This window comes from Papio anubis, chromosome 9 (genome assembly GCF_008728515.1).
Source record: "Papio anubis isolate 15944 chromosome 9, Panubis1.0, whole genome shotgun sequence".
NCBI classification, from domain to species: Eukaryota; Metazoa; Chordata; class Mammalia; order Primates; family Cercopithecidae; genus Papio; species Papio anubis.
In genome coordinates this window covers 90630413-90654624 of record NC_044984.1, presented here as the reverse complement: position 1 = coordinate 90654624, position 24212 = coordinate 90630413, and the positions used below count along the sequence as shown (strand labels likewise).

Sequence of the window (24212 nt, the reverse complement as noted above, 5' to 3'; positions counted from 1 at the left end):
TAAAAATACCCCATAGGCTAATTTTTTCTAAAGACTCAATGTAGTCAGTGCCTCACTCATACAAATCCTTAAAACATGACCCCTCACCCAGTGAATCTTGCTTAGCGTGCAATAATCTAATTGTACATACTGCTCATTATATCACACTTTTCATTTTATTCTGCCTTCTAGAAAATTGCTTGGGTGGGCACCTCACTTTACAGTTTACAGAAGGCTCACACACAATCTCATGTTAGCCTCACAACGCTTTGATATCCACTTCAGAGACTGAGACCCGAGGCTCCCAGCTGAGTTGACACCAACCACAAGTAGCAGAGGAGTGTCTCCAGGCCGCGGCTTCCTGGCCAACACATATTCTTCAACTCCTGTTTTTGGGTTCCCATCCAGACCACAGTCTGACTCACTCTTTCCTGAAATGAAACCCGAAGTGTCCTTTCTCCAAAGTTAGAACAAGTAGTCACTGTATCTCTCCGACAAGCAGACATTCTTTCAGCAAACATTGTTTTTGTTTTTGAGAGATGGGGTCTTGCTGGCACTGCCCAGGCTGGAGTGCAGTGGCTATTCACAGGCACGATGGCTACACACTGCAGCCGGGAGCTCCCGGGCTCCAGCAGTCCTCCAGCCTCAGCCTCCCAAGTAGCTGGGACTATAGGTTCAAGCCACCACACCCGGCTTTCAATGAACACTGAATACATACTCTCCTATGGGTGGCCCTGTGCCAGGCTCTGAGGAAGGAGAAGGAGGGAAGCTGGCTTCTGTCCTTGAAGTGCCCCACAGTGGCCTGGATGGGGTGTGACATCCCCTGCCTCTGCTCTGTCTCTGCCTCTGACAGAGGGGACAGTGAGCAGTCAGCTGACCACAAGAGACTCTGCTACAAATGTCTGGGGGGGCGGGCTCACCTCACCGCCACCCCCACCAAAGAGCATCTTATGATCTTGAACTCACGGATTCAAGTGATCCTCTCAACTCAACCTCCCAAAGTACAGGGATGACAAGCGTTGAGCCGCCACACCCAGCTATTAAAGACTATCTTACGAAAGGGCTCCTCTGATCCATCTACCTGAGCTGCTTCTCACTAGGGCACTCTTCCCCCCACCACTCACCGCTGCAGTGAGTTTAATGGCCCTGCCACGTTCATGTCCACCCAGGACCTTAGAATGTGATCTTGTTTGGAAACAGGGTCCTTACAGATACAATTGGTTAAAAATGTCGACATGAAATCATCCTGGATAGAGTAGGCACTGAAGTCAATGGCTTGTGTCCTCATGAAGACACAGAAAGACACACACAGGGAAGAAGGCCATGGGACGCGAAGGCAGAGACTGGAGTGAGGCAGCTCCAAGCCAAGGAACAACGAGGGTGGCTGGAGCCCACGAGAAGCCGGAAGAGGAAGCGGGGATTCTTCCCTAGAGGAGCGGGGCCCTGCAGACACCTGGATTTCACACTTCTGGCTTCCAAAACCTTCGGAGAATACATTTCTATTGTTTTGAGCCACCAAGTTTGGGGTCATTTGTTACGGCAGCCCTGGGAAACTAATACACCCCTTTCTTAAAATCGTCTCTGTTGGGCGAGGCAGGGGAGGCACACGCTGGGGCCGCCCCTGGGGTACAAGCGGCGCTTCCCGCTGTGATGGTACAGGCACCAGGTTAGGTGGAGCCTGGGCTGTCCCTTGTGCAAGGCTGAACTTTGGAGCGTGTGCACACACACACACGTACACACCCACTCACACCCATTCCAAACTTCCAAGAATGACGTGCTGCCAACAAAGGCTGGAACTCTGTCTCTGAACAGGCCGACTCTGCCGGCTCCCGGGGAGGTTCTCTTGTGGTTTGGGTTGAGGTGTCTTTGCCTTCTGGCACTGAGAAGCTGCAGCGTGAACTATCTCACCAAATTCTGCCAGCCTAAAGTGGAGGCGCTCCTCATCCCCGCTGCCTGAGTACCCGTGGCAGCCTGAGGGTGCTAGTGAGAAATGTCGGCTTGCCGGCCTGGCAGGACACCCCAGCTCGGGCGGCTTCGACTGGACGTTCACAGCATTTTTCTCCCTGCCTTCTTGGCTGGGTGCTGCTGCTGGCCGGACCTGGAGTCCTGTCTCCCTCCTGGCTCTCCTTAAACACTCAAGGGTACTTTTATTTGAAGGCCTTTGAAGTGTTAATAACATAGAACATAAAACTGCTCAGGCCGGGGTGGTGGCTCATGCCTGTAATCCCAGCACTTTGGGAGGCCAAGGCAGGTGGATCAACTGAGGTCAGGAGTTTGAGCCTGGAGAACATGGTGAAACCCCGCCTCTACTAAAAATACAAACATTAGCTGGGCATGGGGACGCACCTATAGTCTCAGCTACTCAGGAGGCTGAGGCAGGAGAATCGCTTGAACCCAGGAGGTGGAGGTTGCCGCGAACCAAGATCTCACCACTGCACTCCAGCCTGGGTGACAGAGCGAGACTCCATCTAAAAATAATAATAATAAATAAATAAAAATAAATAAAACTGCTCCCCAATGCAAGTCTTTCCCTTTCCCCAGCTGGGTCGGGGAGCTGCTAACACTGCCCTTGACTTTCCTGTGTTAAGCGGCCACCTCCAGCGCTGGCAGATGGCATGGCGGGGCAGTGTGTGTCATGAGCCACAGGTGGTCTGGGAGAGTCTTCTCATCCTGGCTTTGTCACCAACTGACTTGGAAACTCCCCTCCCCTCGAGGGTCCTCACTTGCTAAAGGAGGGGTAGGTAGGGCAAGATGCTTTCTTGGATCCTCTCTTGGGTGACTTTCCAAGGTGACAGACTCCCTTCTGTGCCACGGAGAAGGATGCTTGTTTCTTACTCACTCCTACTACACTTGATTGGCGCTGCCATGCCCTCGGCACTGCAGGATGCAAGAAATGGTAAGAAAACCCAGCATGCGGCCCCGTAAGGGAGATGCAATGACAGCAGGAGAAACCAGGTCCCTCTGGGAGGGGCTGTGGAACAGACACGGCCATCATCAAGTGAGGCACCAGCTGGAGGAGGCACAGAGAGGAGTCTGAAGGGTGGCCAGGAGTGAGCCAGGCAGGAAGGGCAAGGGGAAGAAGGGGGCCTAAGAAGATGCTGGGGTTGGGGGCCGCTGTGGGGGTACAGGGAAGGCAGCTGGGATGGGGCGGGATGGTGAAGGGAGCTTGGAGTCCTTCCTGGAGGCCACCGGCAGCTGGGAGGCGCACACACAGAGGAGCACCACGCTCCAGTACTTTCCGTAGGAAGCGTCTTCTGGAAGCGTGGGGTGTTCTGGGGCCACTCGAACTCACATTTTCAGCTGACTCAGATATCTTGCCAGCAGTTTTTCCACTGTCATTTCAATTAAAAATACCGGGGGCCTGTCTCTGGCAGCCCTTGGGGTAATCATCAGCAGTACCGGGCACACAGGACTCACGTCTGGGCCCAAGGCTCTGCAGCTGTGTCGCCCTCCAGCTTCGGAAGCCCAGGCATGGGCCTTGGGGGTCAACACTCTTAGTGTGAAAGCTCTGCCACTGCCCTGCTGCTGCATCTTGAGTCCGTGACTTACACCTCTTAGAGATTCAGCATCCCCACCTCTAAAATGGGCTCAATATTGACCACCAGCACCGGCGCATCACGAATTGGAAAATAAGCTAATACATGTAAAAATATCTAGCACAGTGCCTGGCTTAAAACCAAATGCTCCACACACGTAAGCATCCCTTTTTTATGTTACAAATTAGGGGTGGGAACTGAGAGGAGCCATGGAGGAGCACAGGCAGGGGTGGGGAAGAGGCCGTGCAGAGGAGCAGCTGAGGCGTGGGCGGACGGCGGGTGGTGGGTGCTATGCTGTGAATGTTGGAGTTTTTGTGAGTTTGTCTACACAACCACTAAATTTTCCTGCAGCTAAAATCCCAGAAGCAGGAACACTCATGCTGGCAAAGGCAGACTCGGTGTGGGCTCGGGCAACAGCCTGACGTAAGTGGATCTGGCAAGGCCGCGGGAGCTTTGGCAGCTGAGCCCCTGGCGCAGAAGCATCCTCATCAACACAGTGTTGTCGGCGCTCCCGGGCCTCTGGCTCATCCCTGTTTCTTAGCAACTGCCCTATTTTGGGGGAACACTGAGTGCCACAGGGAAGTTGGCCTGGAAGCACGTGCAAGACAGGCAGCACCTTCAGGCAACAGGCAGCCCCCCGTTCCCAGCAGCCTGGCCCCCTGATACCAGCTGCCATCTCCCAAGGCAATGTGACCAGACTGGAAGACCTCTGAGAGGCAGTTCAGCCACTCCACAGGTCTCTAAGCAGCTTCCAGGACCCAAGCTCACGAGAGAGGCCCTGGTCATCCCCTGGGCCCCCAGGCAATACCCCCGCTGCCATCTGTTATGCTTCCAACCATCTGAGTAGCTGCTATGGTAGGAAAGAAAGACACTCAACAAAACACACCAGGCCCTCAACACTCACACCCAGGGCCAGGCACAGAGGACCCCTCGATCCATAAAACACCCCAAAGCGAGTCCAGGTCTTCCCTAACATTCCACAACCAACAAAGGTGTTCTAGAAAGTTCTGGGATATGAATGCCTGCTGGATGTTTGTTCTTTCTCCACTTTGACAACATCATTTTATCTTTGCAAAATTTGTTTTGGGGAATTAAAGAATTCCACCAGGGCCAGGCTTCTTGGCAGAGGCAGCTGAGCTCAGATATGTATTATTAATACTAACATTTTCTTGTCGTGATTGCACACCCAATTTAAAATGAATTATCCAATTAAGCTAAGAAGGTGATGCATTCTAATTCCAGGAATAGGTTGCCAATGACTTTGTCTTGACTGTTCTCCCCGAAACCCCTTCCAATTAAGTAAAGATTGTTCAGTACATCGTGAGGCTAAGCCAAGAGGTTGCTGTGGAGACGGGAGGATGTTTCATCCTATCACCATTTTCATTTCTTGATGAGAAGGGAGCCAGCAGAGCTGTCAGCCTCCCCCAGGGTTGAATGTTCACCGCCAGCAAGGACAAAAGGTCTGCTGGACGGGAGAGGATGAGGGGCTGTGAAAGCTTCCAGGTCTCCCTCTGCAACAACAGAGAGGGCCCGTGTCTTCAGCTTCTCGTGAGCAGAAGACAGTTGCCCACCTTATGGGAATACCAGAGCCCATCCTTTTTCCCTCTCCATCCTCATGCTGAAGGTGTGATAGGGCCAACTCGGCCAGCAGAGAGAAATGGTACCGGGCCAGAAAGATCAAGGTTGTATGGTCGGGTGTAAAATCCATGCCAAGAACAGTAAGAGGAGACACAGATTTTTATTTCTAAAATGGAAATCTGATCATAGCACTCTCTTGCTTTTTTTAAGAGACAGAATTTTGCTCTTTCACTCTGTTGACGACGCTGGAGTGCAGTGGTACAATAAGAGCTCACTGCAGCCTCTACTTCCTGGGCTCAAGTGATTCTCCTGCCTCAGCCTCCCCAGGGAGTAGGACTACAGGTGTGCACCACCACGCCCAGCTAATTTTTTGTCATTTTTGCTCATCTATTATTATTATTCGGTTTTTGTTTTTTATTTTATTTTATTTTGTAGAAACAAGGCCTCACTATATTGCTCAGGCTGGTCTCAAAATTCCTGGGCTAAAGCGATCTTCTCATCTCAGCCTTCCAAAGTACTAGGATTACAGGCATGAGCGTTTCCCACCCCCTCCCCCATCTCTTGTTTTTAACTCTTTTTTAATGTATTTTTATTTATTTTTTTTTTTTTTGAGATGGAGTCTCGCTCTGTCGTCCAGGCTGGAGAGCAGTGGTGCGATCTCGGCTCACTGCAACCTCCGCTCCCGGGTTCAAGCGATTCTCCTGCCTCAGCCTCCTGAGTAGCTGGGATTACAGGCACCCACCACCACGCCCAGCTAATTTTTGTATTTTTAGTAGAGACGGGGTTTTCACCATGTTGGCCAGAATGGTCTCGATCTCCGACCTCATGATCCACCCGCCTCAGTCTCCCAAACTGCTGGGATTACAGGCATGAGCCACCATGCCCGGCCAGCTTTTAACTCTTCATTGGCTCTCACCACAGAGTTTCAACTCTTTAGCACGCTATACTCCACACTCCATTCCCCACTCCCTTTTCCAACCACATCTTGCCCTCACTCCCAAGATACGCTGTGCTTGAAAGGTCAAACTCATCCATACGTCCCTGCCTCTGCTCACACTGTTCCCTTCTTGGTTTATCCCTTCCTAACTTTTTTCAGCCAGGTAAACTCATTCTCGTTCCTTAAGATCCAGATCAAGTGTCTTGACCTCCGGAGGCCTTCCCTCTGCCTCTACTTCCCTCCCTGCTCTCCAGGAAGGCCCCAGCATTGGTTATGCCAGCATTTTACACAGGGTTCTCTACTAAAATCGGTTTCATGTCTGCCTCCCCGACCAGCTGCTGAGCCCCTCAGGAGGAGGGAGGTATTTTCAAAGGGATGGTTGGATGGCTGAGGAAAAGGCGGAGGTGAAAGAAGAGGCCCGTGTCAACTGGAGGTGGATGTATAAAACCCTAGGCTAGGCACTGTAGCTCATTCCTGTAATCACAGCGCTTTGGGAGGCCAAGGCAGGCAGATCACCTGAGGTCAGGAGTTCGAGACTAGTCTGGTGAAAATCTGTCTCTATTAAAAATACAAAAATTAGCTGGGAATGATGGGGTGCGCCTGTAATCCCAGCTCCTCGGGAGACTGAGGCAAGAGAATCACTTGAACCTGGGAGGCAGGGGTTGCAGTGAGCTGAGATCGCGCCACTGTACTCCAGTCTGGGCAACAGGAGTGAAACTGTGTCTCCAAAGAAAAAAAAAAAAAAAAAAAAAAGCAAAGCCTTATTCAGAAGTGGTTAATGCTGTGAATCCCAGCAGGAACTCCTGCCCCTCAGGCTTGGCCCATAAGGTGCCTGGCAGTTGTCAGGGCAGTGACAGAAATGCTCTGGGCATCGGCCCCACTCTTCTCTACTCTAAGAAGAAGGGTCCATCTGTCTGATATGAAGGAGTGAAAGAGTTGTTAGCTTGTTAACAAATAAAATATCTGCAAAAGATCTTTACTGTTACATCAGGTAAACCTAAGGAAAAAAAAAGCTTATCAAAAAATTCAAACCATCAGAACTACAGTAACACACTCAACTCCAACTCCCAGGGCTTAAAGCGAGACCAAGGGAAAAAGCTGTTTGGCAGAGGGGACGTGTAAAATGCCCAGGCCTCAACTAAATGCCCTGTTTAGGCCTCTACGGGCTCTGGTTTCTGCCCCTCACAGGCTCAGCCACAGGCGCCTCCCATGACCTGTGTGTTTCTCAAATGAAAACAGGGGCCTTTCATCCACGCCCGGGTTGCAAAACACGCTGCTCCCTGGAAGGGGCATCACTCCTTTCTTGGAATTCTAATTGGGTTTGCCCCACAGCCTCTTCAAAAGCTTACCCGGGAGAAGCAGTTCCCTGGCAGAGCTCGGCTGTGGAACCCTGGCCCTCTAGACTTTCCCCGCACCTGCGCCACACGCACGCCACAAAACCGCAGATGCAGGAAGGAGCCTCTGAGCACAAAGATCAGAGCCTCCAATCCCAGCACTGCTCATCCGGGATTGGCGCCCCCTGGGTCGCCTTCTCTTCCCAGTTAAGTTATCTATTAAAATCATGTGCACTTCTAGGCCAAGGAGCTGCTCAATTCCCAGCAACTCTGAATCCCTCCAAGGCAGGACTCGTCTTGGGTGGACCTGTCTCCACCCCGGGGACTTGGCTCAGCGACGTGTCTTTGATTCTAGTGTCACACCCGTCACAGAGTCTAGTATTACACCTGCTGCAGAATCTAGGTGCTGTGCCTGTCATGGGGAGCAGTTTCCTTTTAGGATTTGCTGAATCGAACCATCACTTACAGAGAGAAACCAACACTCTCTTTTTAAGTGTAATTTTGAAAATCTAAACAAAAAGCCCAGCAGTATCTGAAATACAGTCATGCATCGCTTAACAATGAGGCTACGTTCGGAGAAATGCGTCACTGGGCAATTTCATGGCTGTGCAAGTATCACGGCTGTGCAAGTATCCTGCCTCAGTCTCCTGAGTAGCTGGGATTACAGGCGCACCCCACCATTCCCAGCTAGTTTTTGTATTTTCAGTAGAGACGGGGTTTCACCAGACTAGTCTTGAACTCCTGACCTCAGGTGATCTGCATGCCTTGGCCTCCCAGAGCGCTGTAATTACAGGAATGAGCTACAGTGCCTAGATACAAACCTGGAGGGTCTAGCCTATCACACACCAAGGCTATGCTATATGCTCTTAGGCTACAAACCTGTACAGCACATTACTGTACTGAATACTGTATGTAGGCAACTGTAATACAATAGTAAGTATGTATGTACCTCAACATATCTACACGTAGAAAAGGTACGGTAAAAATATGGAATTATAGCCTTATAGGACCGCTGTTATATATGTGGTCCATTGTGGACCAGACATTATGTGGTTCATGACTGTATATGGAGGTGGCACAGGGTGAATTTTGTCCGTCCCGGAACTATGCTGACATCCTCATCCCCAGTACCAATGACTAGAACCTTATTTAGAAAGGGTCTTTGCAGACGTAACCAAGTTAAGATGAGGTCATACTGCATTAAGGTGGGCCCTAATCCAATGACCAGTATCCTCATAAGAGGAAAATTGGCCAGGCACTGTGGCTAATGCCTGTAATTGCAGCACTTTGGGAGGTTGAGGCGCGCAGATCACAAGGTCAGGAGTTCAAAACCAGCCTGGCCAACATACTGAAACCCCATCTCTACTAAAAATACAAAAATTAGCCAGGTGTGGTGGCACAAGCCTGTAGTCCCAGCTACTTGGGAGGCTGAGGTGGGAGAATCCCTTGAACCCAGGGAGGCAGAGGTTGCAGTGAGCCGAGACCATGCCATTGCACTCCAGCCTGGGTGACACAGTGAGACCCTGTCTCAAAAGAAAAAAAAAAAAAAAGATACTCTGGACACACAGAATGGGGAGAACGTCATGCGATGATGGAGGCAGCAATCCTAGTGAGGCAGCTGCAAGCCAAAGCATGCCAGGGACTGCTGGCAAGCCCGGGGCTGGGGAGAGGCCAGGGAGGAGTCCACCCGAGTCAGAGGGAGCACAGCTCCTCAGACACCCTGCTCTGGACATCTGGCCTCCAGAACTGCGAGACAACACATTTCTATTGTTTTAGGCCACCTACAGTTTGTGGTCATCTGTTCTGGCAGTCCTAGGAAACTACAAGACAATAAACAAAAAGCAGTGACTGCTTTTTTTTTTTAATCACTCATTAATATCAACTTTCATGACATAAATGGTGTGCATTTAAGTAGTGGACACATCAGTGTTTTATCCATTTGCTCACTCGTCTAGCATTTACTAAGCAACTAATATGTGCCAGACCCTGTCCGAGGTACCAGGGCGACAAAAGTGGTGCAGCCAGAAGGCCACGATGACAGCAGCTGTATACAGACAGCTAGGACATAATACAGTCAGTTTTATAAATATGCATCACTGGAATGATGAGCCGTCACTGAGTGGGTGCCTGATACTGTGCTAAGCACCTTGTCCACATCATCTTATCATCTCTTTTCATCTTCACCCAGTCCGACGAGGAAAGGTGCTGTTCCCATTGCCACTTTCCAATGGGTGAACTGAGACTCTGAGGCTGAGGGACCGCTGGACCATAACCTCGAGGGCTCCGGATACCAAGCCCCCACCAGTCACTAAGAGAGCCCAGAAGGTAGAGACTGGCTCCAACTGTAGGTACTCAGAGCAGTGCCAGAGCTTTGACTCAGAGCTGTGAGGGAGAGTCATTTAAATAAGAAAGCATCTTCGCAGTCGAATTTTCATTAAAAGATTAAATATATTAAAATACGCAACTGAGGAAAGAAACTGCTGTCTGTCTTCAGTCATTAAAAAGCACGACAAAGTGCACCTGACAGGCCCTAAGTGAAGAGGGCCATTATACTCAGATCTGGCGTTTCCCTATCTCCATGTACCTGAGCAGCAACGTAGCAACAAAGGTTTTGATCTTCTTTTTTTTTGACACAGAGTCTCGCTCTGTCTCCAGGCTGGAGTTCAGTGGCGTGATCTCGGCTCACTGCAGCCTCCGCCTCCTGGGTTCAAGCGATTCTCCTGCCTCAGCCTCTGGAGTAACTGGGACCACAGGCACCCACCACCACACCCAGCTAATTTTTGTATTTTTAGTAGAGACAGGGTTTCACCATGTTGGCCAGGCTGGTCTCAATCTCTTGACCCCATGATCCACCCACCTTGGCCTCCCAAAGTGCTGGGATTACAGGCTTGAGCCACCATGCTCGGCCTCTTCTTCTTTCTTTAATAAATTGTGCTAAATTTTTTTAAAAGAGACAGAGGTCTTGCTGTGTTGCCCAGGCTGGACTTGAACTCCCAAGCTCAAGTGATCCTCCCAGGTTCTAATTTTCTTCCATGCACTGTCTGAAAATTTCAAATTAGTGATAGAGAAACTATCATCTGTATTATCATTCTGACTCATGCTTCACTGTGCCTACCCTGTTTGGGGCCCTGTTCTCAGCTCTGCACGTGTGTGAACACAGTGAATCCCATCACAGCCCCATAGTATAGACGCTACTATTATACCCACTTTACAGAAAAGGGAGCTGAGACTCAGAGAGATGAGGCAACAGGGCCACAGTCATGGAGCTGGATTCAAACCCAGATGATCTGGGCTGGAGCTCAGGCTGTAACCACTTGGCTATGATAGTCTGAGAGGGGAGGAAGAGAACACGCTTAGGAGCAGCAATGATTAAAGTGCCTCAGCCCCAACCTGAATGCATGGGCACAAGGACGACCCTCCTCTGGGGCCTTCCTGACCGCGTGGGCACAGGGATGACCCTCCTCCAGGGTCTTCTGCAAGTTTGCACACATTTTCCACTTTTTTCTCTGCTAAAAATATGACATATAACATAAAAATAATGATATTCTCATGCTTGTCTACTCAAGCAGGAAAAATTCCCTATTAGGACAAACCGAGGGATGTGCAGTTGCAGCCAAGAGGGAAGAAATGACAGCTAGCAATGGACAGGAGAGATGACGGGAAAAAGGACACAGCTGCTGAATTCAGCGGCCACCTGATGTCTGCACTGAAAGGCTCTGCATGAATGTTAGTGAGGAAGAGGAGGAGGACGCCGAGAAGGAAGAGAACACTAAAAGGCAAACGGTCAGGCTGAGCTGTACGTGGCGCTGAGAAACGCACGCGGTTCAGGGCAGCTCCAAGTTCAGCGTGGCACACACGGCAGTGGCCCAGGTGGCTTCGCATCCACAAAGACTCTGCTCCAATCTTTCTCTCAAGCGAGAGGCCAAGCCACTTAAGGCTGCCATTTCTGTGAGTCAAAAATGGTCACACGCTGACAACACACAGTCAACTTACACCTATCATCACAGAGTGACACTGGCAAAACGGAAGGAAGAAAGCCATCGTCAGAAAATGACAAATAGAGTGTAGTTTTCATCACCTTTTTTTGACATGCTTCCTCTTCCTCCCTTTCTCCATCCCCTCTTTTTTTCCTCTCCCCTCCATTTCCCTCATCCATCTCTTTTCTCATCTTCCTTCCCCTCCCTCTTTTCTTTATAAATTGTATTAAGAGTCTAATTTTCCATTTCACCACTTGAGAACATTTTATAAGGAAGAATCAAACAGCCATGTGTGCACATGTACATGTGTGCATGTGCACGTATGTGTGTGCATGTGCATGTCAGTGTGTGCATATGGCAATAGCCATGTGTGCATGTGGACATGTGTGTGTGCAAGTGGGCGTGTGCTTGGGGGCATGTGCATATGCATGTGTGCCTGTGTGTGTGCATGTGGACATCTGTGTGGGCATGTGTGTGCACATGTGTACATCTGTGTGGACACATGGACATATGTATGTGCATGTATGGGCATGGGTGTGTACATGTGTACATCTGTGTGTGCATGTGGGCATGGGTGTGTCCATGTGGACATCTGTGGGTGCATGCAGACATCTGTATGTGCATGTGGACATGTGTGTGCATGTAGACATGGGTGTGTGCATGTAGACATGGGTGTGTGCATGTGGACATGTGTGTGCATGAGGGCATGGGTGTGTACATGCGGACATGTGTGTTCATGTGGACACGGGTGTGTGCATGTGGACATCTGTGCATGTGGGCATGTGTATGTATGTGGACGTGGGTGTGCATGTAGGCATGGGTGTGCGCATGTGGACGTGTGTTTGCATGTGAACATCTGTGTATGCGTGTGGGCATGTGTGTACATGAGGGCATGGGTGTGTACATGTGGACATCTGTGTGCATGTGGACATGTGTGTGCATGTGGGCACGGGTGTGTGCATGTGGACGTGTGTATGTGGGAACATGTGCATATGGACATGGGTGTGTGCATGTGGACATCTGTGTGCATGTGGGCATGGGTGTGTGCATGTTGACGTGTGCACATGTGGGCATAGGTGTGTGCATGTGGACGTGTGTGTGCATGCGGGCATGGGTGTGTGCATGTGGGCATGGGTGTGCGCATGTGGGCATGGGTGTGCGTGTGGGCATGTGTGTGCATGTGGATATGTGTGCATGCACATGCATCTGTGTGCATGCAGACGTGTGTGCATGTGGATATCTATGTGCATGCGGACATGTGTGTGTACGTGGACATGTGTGCATGTGGGCATGGGTATGTGCATGTGGACACTGCATGTGGGCATGTGTGTGCATGTGTGCATGTGGGCATGGGTGTGCACATGTGGACATGTGTGTGCATGTGGGCATGGGTGTGTGCATGTGGACATCGGTGTGTGCATGTGGACACCGGTGTGTGCATGTGGGCACATGTGCATGCATGTGGGCATAGGTGTGTACATGTGGACATCTATGGGTGCATGCAGACATCTGTGTGTATGTGGACATCTGTGTGCATGTGGACATGTATGCATGTGGGCATGGGTGTGTGCATGTGGACATTGTGTGCATGCAGGCATGGGTGTTTGCATGTGGGCATGGGTGTCCATATGTGGACATGTGTGTTTGCATGTGGACTTCTGTGTGTGCATGTGGGCACGGGTATGTGCATGTGGACAGTGTGTGTGTGCACGTGGGCGTGTGCATGTGGGCATGGGTGTTTGCATGTGGGCATGGGTGTGCGCATGTGTACACGTGTGTTTGCATGTGGACATCTGTGTGTGCATGTGTGTGCGCATGTAGATGTGTGCATGTGAGCATGGGTGTGGACATGTGGACATATGTGAGCATGTGGGCATGGGTGTGCATGTGGGCATGGGTGTGTACATGTGTGTGTGCATGTGGGCATAGGTGTTTCAATAGGCGTAATGACCGCGATGGTACGATGTGTGCATGAAGTGATGTGTGCATGTGGGCATGGAATTGTGTATGCGGACGTAATGCATGTGAAATGTGTGCGTAATGAAGCGATGTGTGAAATGCGTAATGAGGCGTGTGTGCGTAATGGGCATGGGTGTGTAATGGACATGTGTGCGTAATGGGCATGGGTGTGCTATGTCGGGCGATGTGTGTGCGTGGACAGGTGTGTCAGTAATATGCCATTATTGTGCATGTGGACAAGGTGCGTATGTGCGTAATGGACAGATTATTGTCACAACATGCGATGTGTGCATGTAGACAGGTGTGTATGTGTATACTCGTGTGTGTGCATGTGGACAGGTGTGTATTTGTATACTCGCGTGTGTGCATGTGGGCAGGTGTGTATGTGTATACTCGTGTGTGTGTGCATGTGGGCAGGTGTGTATGTGTATACTCGCGTGTGTGCATGTGGACAGGTATATCTGTAGAAGGAAAGACATGGAGCAATTTCTTCTGGTGGCCAAAGACTATATGACACAACAGGATAGGAGGCTGCTCCTGCCCTTACTGCCAGCTCCAGTTCGATGCTTGGGGCTGCTCAAAGGTCATGTGGCAAGAGAGAAAGGGGCAGTGCAGGCAGGCAGGCCACACCAGCCACCTGGATTCCTGACCTTGGACTCTACCTGATGCACGTCGTTTGCTGGGATTTTTCAATACTGAAGTTGTTTCTTTCCTTTTTTTTTTTTTTCCCTAAGAAACAGGATCTCCCTCTGTTGCCCAAGCCGGAGTGCAGCAGTGCAATCATAGCTCACTGCAGCCTCAAACTCCCAGGCTCAAATGATCCTCCCACCTCAGCCTCCCAAGTAGCTGAGACTACAGGCATGCACTTCCACACTTGGCTAATTTTTAATTCTTTGTTGCAACAGGGTCTCGCCATGTTGCCCAGGCTGGTCTCAGACTCCTGGACTCAAGAGATCCTCCTGCCTCAGCCTCCCAAAGTGCTGGGATTAGGTGTGAGGACACCATGCCCAGCCTGAGGCTCTTGATAATAAACAAAACTTCTTAGGTTGTAATACCCTTTGGACAGCCTGACTGCCTACCTGGAACTCAAGACATTCAAAGGGAAAGGAAATGAATGGCCCAGAAGGCAGGGTGTGTGTGTGCCTTCTGGCTGGGAACCTGGGCGGACCAGCGGGGTTCAAATTCGGGCTCTGCCACTCACTGGCTGTGTGCACATGGGCAGGTTGCTCGTCTAAGCCTCTGTATTCTCACGTGTGTAAGGAGGAGGATGACGGCAGCACCTGTCTATGGGGCTGTTGTAAAGTTTAAAGGAGACAAGGGGAAGAAGTGCTCAGCACAGCACCTTAGACGTCTAACAGAAAATGCCAGAACATACTTGTTGACTGAAGGCTATGAAACTGCTCTCTCTAGAGATTTAAAAATCTGCCCAAGGGAGATTAGATGTAGTCCAAACAGGAATGGCTTTGCTAATTTTGTGAGCAGTCATTTTCAGCCCAGGACATCCCTTCATGCTAAAGAGACACAACCCTTAAGCCCCCAGGCCCAGGCCAGGGAAGAGATGAGTCCAGTCCCAGACACAGAGGGAGGACTTCTTTTTTTGATACCGTGATTGAAAACAACGAAAATGCTTTTTGAGTCTCAAAGCCCAGCTTTTAGGCACTCTGCCAGCAGGCAATGGGAATGTTTTCCTTCAGCAGCCCCAGCTCCCACTGCAGAACTTAGAACCTGGGGAAACACACAAAACAGTAAGCCGTCTGCGAGGCTTTCAGACAGTGCAATTTGCAAGAAGTGCTTTTACATTTTAGTAGGACTCTGCAGAAAGTCAGGATTAATTAATTGCTACATTAAAGGAGAGCACCTTTAGCATTTCAATGACATAATCACGTGCAATTACGATCATATAAAAGGAACACTTTATAATTAATGATGTCTCTACTTCCTGAAATGTATAATCCTTATGTCTTAAATTCCAAAGAGGTTAGCAGACAGCAGGCCCTAAATATAGATCAGGAACTAATATTTAAATCAGTTTTTAATTCACCTTTTAATATGAACAATAAAACCAGAACAAAAGCTTACCATTATCATGGCTCTAGCTCTTTATGTCTTAGAGACTAAATATGCAGCAACAACAGATTCAAACTGAAATGGCCAACAATTACAGGCCAGAAATGGTTCTCCTACATAGCAATAATTTTGCACTAGCAAGCACATTAAAACTGTTTTTCCAGAAATGCATTAAAACTCACCCAGCTGTCCTGGTTTTGGCAACCACGCTATACTTATACTATCACTTAACAAAGCACTCTGCCTCATCTCTATGACTTAAAAATGAATGTGCTTTTCTTCCAACTAGGGAAGTTTCCCATGAAGCTGCAAGCACCAGGTACCAAGCAGTGTTCTAAGTACTTAACACGTAATGGCTCGGCTGGTCATCACGACAATCCTGAGCCAGGATTCCTATTCCTATTATTATTCCTGTGCTGATTCCTGTTTTATAAATGAGGATACTGAGGCACTGAACTGTTAAAAACTAATCTGCCAAAGCTACCACCTCCCAGGAAAGGTCCCTTTAATTGAACCACAAAGCAGACAGGATAAACAGACTTTCTGGATTTTAACATGCATTCTGTCATTTGACCAATTCAACATGAGGAAAGCCCCAGAGCCTGCCTGCATCTCATTTCTATTGTTAGCAAAGTTCTTCAGCAAACTCAGACGAAAATGCAGAAGAAACAAAATGTGACCCTCAGTAACATCCAAAGGGCTTCCAGAGGGTGGGGAAAATCCCTACCGCACAGTTTTTCTCCAAAAAGAAGGCATACACTGCCCCTGTTTTATTTTCTAATTTGATTCATAGCACGCTATTATCTTCTTTCATCAGGGAACTACGCAGAGGGGATTCCACCCTCCCCAAGACGGCCTCATGCAAGGTCAAGTGTTTACCTTGTCATAATAGTATCGCAGGGCTCTGCTCAGCTTATCATAGTTCATATTTGTTTTGTTTTTTCGGAGTCCCCACAGCTTGGCCACTTCTTCTGCCTTGAGGAGCTTGAATTCACCATCGTTCGAGGTCCAGCAGATCAAATGCTCATGTTTCTGATCCAGCAGCAACTGCAACAGGAACTGCCACAGCGTGATTGCACTCTCCATACCTGCGGGGAGAGGAGGCCGGTCAGAGCTGGCGGTCACGATGCCGACCAAACTTGGCGGGGACAGTGGGGGCTTCAGAATGGGCAACGCAGCTGTCCCCTCCTTCCCCTGGTGAACCTAATAAAAAGTAAGCTTTCACTTCCATCTCAATGGGCCACTCTGAACTGGGAGCTTCCTGGCTGCATTTCTGTAAGCAGCCACAATTCAGAAATACGGGGAGGCCCTGTGGTCCTCCTCTATTCACCACATATGTCCCCGTGAGCGACAGCAATGCATGGGGAATAATGTGGAACCATGATTAATGACATGACCACTTGCAGAACGGGTCCCCATTCAAACCGTTCCCCACTTAACACAAGTGATTCTATTCCCGCCCATCCTATCAATTTCTTTGTGGGTCTGTGATATAGTTTGGATGTGTCCCCACCCAAATCTCATGTTGAATTGAAATCCCCAACGTTGGAGGTGGGGCCTGGTGGGAAGTGACTGGATCCTAAGGGCGGATTCCCCATGAATGGTTTAGCACCATCTCCCTTGGTACCATACTTGAGTTAGTGACTGAGTTCTCATGAGATCTGGTCATTGTTAACAGTGTGTGGCACCTCAGCCCTCGCTCTCTCGCTCTTGCTCTGACCATGTGACATGCCCGCTCCCCCTTTGCCTTCTCCCATGATTGCAGGTTTCCCGAGGCCTCCCCAGAAACCCAGCAGATGCCAGTATCATGCTTCCTGTACAGCCTGCAGAACTGTGAGCCAATTAAACCGCTTTTCTTTATAAATTATACAGTCTTGGGTATTTCTCTACAGCAATGTGAGAAAGAACTAATATAGTCGGTCTCTAACTAAAATGCTGGACCCCATGCTAAGTGCACTTTATATAGGTGCCTGCAATATCTCTCCTGTGGTTGTGGTATACGTCTAAGTGTAACTGCCTTTCCTATGTGATGAGCTTCAGAGGAAGGGACTTTGCTGGATTACTTTGTATTGCCAGCACTCTGATAACCCACACAATGCTCAAAGCTGCCCAGACCATGGATGCTTGTGAAACTGAACAATCACTGCCAACTGCAGAGACCTTCCCTTTCCCGGCACTCATCATGCTGCAGGTCAAAGCCACCATCACAGGTGCACAGATGGGAAGAGCAGTTTCTCCCATGAAGAGACAAAAACCTATACAATGTTATCCTTTTCCTTCGACTCTGGTGTGAACTTTTTAAATGCTATTCCTTCCGGCTAAAATGCTGTTCCCTAGCTTTGGAGCCTGGTGAACTCTTTCTCCTCCATTGTGACCCAGCTCAAACAGGGCCTTCTCAAGGAAAGTTTTCCCCACTCCTGGGCAGTTTCTCAATTTCAGGTATTTGACGACTTCCATGACAATAGGTATTGATTCTAAGTAGTAATAATAATAATAATCCATTTGTGTTATCAATGCTCATTGCATTTTTAAAAAGGTGGCTAGACTGGCCTCAAAAGCTTTGCCACAGATCAACTGTTGTGAGTGGCACAGAGAGCTGGGGATCATCCCCTTAGATGGGAGGGAGACACTGAAGTCCTGGTGAGTGGGGGCTGGGGGAGAGAACCTGGAGCGACAGCAACCCGGGGGTCAGCTCTGGGAGACCTGGAAGCCAGAATAATTGCCTTGGGGAGGGTTATTTGTACTAATATTGTCAACCCCACAACTCCTCTCAATTAAAGGAAAGTAGACTAGGAGGGCTGTCCAATTACCCACAGGGCATTTTATTTAGGGCTCTTTAAAGGGGATATTCTTCACAGAAATCAGTATTAACCACAATGGTCTGTAAGACAGTCACTATCATTTCATTGCTGGGTCAAAACCACCTTTGCATCTCCCGAGTCTTGCACGCCCCCATTTTGCTGGGATGCGTGGCAGCTGACCAGCCTCAACTCCTCCTATGAACCACCCTTCGGATGACTTGGATATGAGCCACAACTTTCTTCTCTTCACTGGCACTAAGAACGGCTAACAGTTGTCGCAAATTCTTGAGATTTTCTTGGCCAAACACGTCAGACAGTCAGCTTTAACATGTCTTTGAAACTTTAAGTGCCCGCTCAGATGAATCTGCTCCTGAGGGCAGAAGGCTGCCGGTGGGTTTGGAGGTCTGCAGGGAAGGGGCTGTTGGGCCTCTGCTCGCATGCCAGGTGGGAAAGTGGTCGGCCACTGCCACCCTCCACTTTTAACTGACATCACGTTCCGAATGGGACAGGAGGGCAGGAGAAACGTCTATCCATGTATCTTACACTTAGCGTTTCCACCTGCCGGGCCTCCTCGGAGCTTCCTGTGCATCACAGAATCACTTTGCATTGCAATCCAACCCCGTGTGTCAGAGACCACGTCCTGGGCATGACTTATGAGAACCCATACGGCAGACTTGTTAAACGTTCTCAGCTCCCCTCTCCTTAGGTGACTGTGTAGCCCTGCACTGGAGTGGCTGTGGGAGGAGTGCTGACATTCGGGCTTTGCCATGTGATTGCGTTTGGCCAGGAGACGGATGCGGGGAAGTGACAGCATCCCAATGCCGAGCTGGGGTCTTGGGAGGCATCGTAAGTTGGCACTTTTCCTCCTGTGCTGCCAGGAAGCTGCTGCCCCAGAACGAGACACACGGAGGTGACCCGAACTCAACCCAAAGTCCGAAGCCAAGCCCCACCCGCCCAGCGTCTGAAGCAGCATCAGTGACACTGACCTGTGAGAAAAATCAATGCCGCCATAAGCCAGTGATCCCGCAGCAACCTGTGACGCAGCACCACTGCGGCAAAATACATGATGTCTTGGCTTAAAAAAAAAAATTCTCCCTTTGCTGGGGTGCCGTTGTCTTTACGCTCTAGAGCTTGTGTTCAAAATCATGAGAAAGGCCAGCTGCGGTGGCTCACGCCTGAAATTCCAGCACTTTGGGAGGCTGAAGCAGATGGATTACCTGAGGTCAGGAGTTCAAGACCAGCCTGGCCAATATGATGAAATCCCATCTCTACTAAAAATACACAAAATCAGCCAGGCATGGTGGCCTGCGCCTGTAATCCCAGCTACTTGGGAGGCTGGGGCAGAATAGCTTGAACCCAGGAGGTGGAGGTTGCAGTAAGCCAAGATCGCGCCACTGCACTCCAGCCTGGGCAACAAGAAGGAAAACTCCGTCTTAAAAAAAAAAAAAAAAATCATGAAAAAGTATGTTACTAGGTGTGGAGGGACTGGCTGATCACCTCTTTACTCAGAGGCCACACATGGGCTAAGTGGCAGCCATGGGTGCTATGGCCATAGCCTCAGGCAAAGGTAGAAGGAGAGAAAGAAAGAAAAAGGAGAGGAGAAAGCGTAGAAAGGGAACAGGCAGAGGAGCAATGGTGGGGGTGGGAACCTACTGCTTCAGGGCCCCCCAGATTTCTGGAATAAAGGAACTCGCCTAGAGAAGGCAAGGAGCTGTTCACTAGGAATCACAGAAACGCCCCCACGGTTCAACCAAGCTGCAGAGCTTGGGTGGCAGCTGCAGGCACAGGGGATCATCAGAGCATCACTCAGAGGGATTGCTATGCGCAACACCACTCCGGTGGAGGTGACTAAGGGCTCCAGCCTCTCCCATCTGAGGCATGCCCAGCCTCACCCCGTGCTGAGAGCCTCGTTCTCCTCTTCTTGCGCTCTCTTGAGCCACTCCTTGACCCTGGTGGATCCACCAGTTTCGATGACTGGGCAGTCACGTAGCCTTCCCGGTGGAAATCCCAGCCAGACATTACTCAGACCTGAGTTGAAAAACTACTTTCCTGTGAGCTTATCACTGCATCTACAAAGATCAGTCACTCCTGTCTCCCTCACGCCAGAAGTCGCTCTAGGGTATCATGGAGGTCCCGGGCAGCTCTGGAACCCACCATCCTCTCTGGCCAGAGCCATCTGCGTGATGAAAACGGGTGGCTGTATGTGGCAGAGGTTTGGGTAGGGGGACAGGTGGGCAGTGGGCCACCAGCTGCCACAATGCTCTCCGTATTGTTTTCGTTCCACTCGACGTAGTTTAACTATGAGATCAAGTTTCATAATTTACACAACTATTTTCACATACAATCACACTGTACATTCCACTGTGCCTCTGCCAGCTGGAAATTTTGCCAGCTGGGGTGTTGGAAAACACAAACTTTCTACCATTGTGCTGGGAGGTACGCCCTTCCAAAAATGCTACAGATTTTCACGAACTCATCTATGAGTATCTCTCTCACCAGAAAAGAAATTTAAATGATTTTTTTTTCTAAATTAATTCCTCGATACCTAGAATCCTTAATGAAGTCCAAGGTCTTAACAGGCAGGTACAATAAAGCCTATTTATCTGGATGCCACTTTAAGGAATGCGAGTAATTCAGACAGCACTCTGTGGCTTTTATTAAATCAACAGTTGAAGAAAGTGGTTGTACTCGAGATTTACGTTTGATAGATTATAACGCACATGGAGGCCTGCTCTAAGTTAAAATGTTTCAGTCCGCCTAACTTTACTTAGCTGATTTCCCACCACTCTGAGCTTCAAATATGTAGAACACATAAAAGAAATGCTAGAAATCTTTTTTCAAAAATTCCTTTTATCTGATGAGAAAATGCTTATCTTGGCCAGGCGTGGTGGCTCACGCCTGTAATCCCAGCACTTTCGGAGGCCGAGGCGGGCAGATCACGAGGTCAGGAGATCGAGACCATCCTGGCTAACACAGTGAAACCCCGTCTCTACTAAAAATATAAAAACTTAGCGGGGCGTGGTGGCAGGCGCCTGTAGTCCCCAGGGAGGCTGAGGCAGGAGAATGGCATGAACCCGGGAGGCGGAGCTTGCAGTAAGCCGAGATCGAGCCACTGCACTCCAGCCTGGGCGATAGAGCAAGACTCCGTCTCAAAAAAAAAAAAAAAGAAGAAGAAAGGAAAAAAAGAAAATGCTTATCTTTCCCCTGCCTGGACCCCCACTTTTTTAAGATTCAGTGGGTACATGTGCATGTTTGTTCCATGGGCATATTGCATAATGGCGGGGATTGGGCTTCTAGCATACCTGCCACCCAAATAGCCAACACTGCACCCAACACTGTACCCAACACTGCACCCAACAGGTAATCTTGCAGCCCTCACTCCCTCCCTCTCTCCCCACTTTTGGAGTCCCCAGTGTCTATTATTCCCATCCTTATCAGACCTTATTTTGAATGTACAAAATTTTATCAGCTATTTTAATGCCATTCTTTTTGCAGAATTGAACTCTGTGCTTTCATACTGAGGCCCATCAGTCTGCTTTTAAAGGCATCATTGCTCTTACAGGAAGAGGTGCCTCCTTCACATCTGATACTTTCTGGTTTCCTCTGACCTCACCTCAACCTTGCAGCCTGCAGGGCTTCCTGCCTCTGGCTGGTCTCTCACCATTTCCACCAGCACTGACCAGGACCATGGTCACAGGTGGCTGAGGCCCACCCGCTCCTACTCCACAGGGCAAAACCACCTGTTACTTGCCCCAAATCCTTTCCCTTTGTAATGTAGAACTGTGATCTGCCACGGTAGAGTGAAGTTAGATGATTTAGAGCAGCTTGTCAAATGTGAATCATATGCATACCTCCTTTAAAGGAGCAGAAGGCAGGAAGAAAAGTGATATGCTCTCAGTGTTGACAAATGTTTTTTTTTTTTTTTTGAGAGGGAGTCTCGCTTTGTCACCCAGGCTGGAGTGCAGAAGCACGATCTCGGCTCACTGCAACCTCTGCCTCGCGATTCTCCTGCCTCAGCCTTCCAAGTAGCTGGGACTACAGGTGCGCACTACCACACCCAGCTAATTTTTTTGTATTTTTAGTGGAGATGGGGTTTCACCATCTTGGCCAGGATAGTCTCGATCTCCTGACCTCAGGTGATCCACCCTCCTCGGCCTCCCAAAGTGCTGGGATTACAGGCGTGAGTCACCGCGCCTAGCTGAGAAATTCCTTTGTTAAAAAATAATTTTCAAGAGGGTAAAATCATGGCTCTCATACAGATATCAAAACGAACACGTTCAAGATTTTATTTCACTCATAATTCAGCAGGGAACCAGGCAGACGTTATAATGAGTTCAAAAAAGCATCTGAATAATAGAGGCATTTATAGAAGAAGAATATTGAAATAAATGTGTAAATGGAGACAAAACTAGAGGTGGGAGCCAATGGCACTCTGTAAGACGGAACTCGGCTGTCTATAGAGGAGAATTATTTCACGATCAATTACCTATAGTCAACAACGTTGTAAAACAGCTTCCAAGAAATCAGAATCACATCTGGAGGGAGTCTTCTCTAGAGTCCAGAATGCAGTTTTTCACTGAAGCATAATTCTTTTCCTTTCAACTACGTCTCACTCTGTTACCCAGGGTGGAGTGCCGTGGCACCATCTTGGCTCACTGCAGCCTCAGCCTCCTGGGGTCAAACAATCCTCCCATCTCTACCTCCCAAGTAGCTTGGGCCACAGGTATGCACCACCACGCCCTGCTAATTTTTTAATTTTTTGTGGAAATGGTCTCACTATGCTGCTCAGGAGTCTCCAGTTCCTGGCCTGATGCAACCCTCCTGTCTCAGCCTTTCAAAGTGCTGGGATTACAGGCATGAGCCATCGCATCGAGCTGCATATCTATTTTTTATAACTCAAAGCAAGTGCCAGTGAAGCACTTTCGTCTATTTGGAAGGTAAGCTCAGATTCCGGCATCCGACTCTCTGGGTTTAACTGCAAAGACTCGTCCTGTCTGGCTGCGGGACTTTGGGGAAGTTACTTAACCTTTCTGTGCCTCAGTATCCTCATAGGTAAAACGGGACTGACACGATCAAAGTATCTCCCTTACAGGGTTGTTGTAAGAGTTCCAGAAGTTACTAATGATGCACTTAAACTACACCTGGAGCAGAGTGAGCGCTATTTAAATGTTAACTACGATTACCTGTTAGGCTACAGGGACTCCTCTTAACAGAGCTGGCAGTGGAGTCACGTGGCCTTCACCAGGCTGGAAGGCATTATGTAGCTACTGCATCCACCTGGGCTCTTCGTCCAGGAGGCAATGAGCCCCACACAGGCACTGAAATCCAGGAGACTCTTCAGCCACATGGCGACTGTGGTTTATAAGGTGACTTGGAGTATGCTTCTGTTTTGTAGTCTATCATCAAATATGAAAGCACAAAAAATCTAAATGCTTGCAGAAAACTCAGATCCCGGAGTACAGATTCTCTGACTCCAGCTTAAGAAACACTGGTTTAAATGCTGACCCTGAGGCCTCCAGGCTGTGTGACCTCAGGAAAGAGGGTCCTTGGGGCTCTCACCTTCCCTGGGGGACACTCTGCTCCCATCTATGTGGCTTCTGTGGAGCAGGAACGGATAGTTGTTGGGTCAAAGAGGGAAAAAAGAGAAATGTTCTAAATGACAAGCCAAGGGATGATGATGACACTGCTCATGGCCGTTGAGATAGGGCCCACAGGAGGACATTCACGGGCCAGTCAGGGCAAAAGACACAGAGTAGAGAGGCGTGGAGGGCCGAGAGTAAAGCGCTTGACCTCTGGCACAGAGGGGAGGGACATTTTTGCAGACTCTGAGTGATTATTTTCTGCCCTTATTCTGTTTTCAGCTTTTTGCACTTAAAGAATGCACTTATGAAAATAGTTTGGAGGCCACGCGTGGTAGCTCACGCCTGTAATCCCTGCACTTTGAGAGGCCGAGGTGGGTGGATTGCTTGAGCCCAGGAATTCGAGACCAGCCTGAGCAAGAGTGAGACCCCATCTCTACAAAAAATACAAAACTTAGCTGCGTG

The 24212-nt window shown here is 49.3% G+C and overlaps 1 protein-coding gene across 1 annotated transcript in view; it reads right to left on the bottom strand.

The window, feature by feature from the left end:
• Positions 1 to 24212, bottom strand: part of ELK3 (ETS transcription factor ELK3) — a 77493-nt gene that overhangs the window by 31536 nt on the left and 21745 nt on the right. The window contains exon 2 of the mRNA XM_003906987.5: positions 16247 to 16455. Within this exon, the coding sequence (XP_003907036.1) occupies positions 16247 to 16453 (207 nt within the window). The 5' untranslated portion in view covers positions 16454 to 16455. The remainder of the gene's footprint in view (positions 1 to 16246; positions 16456 to 24212) is intronic.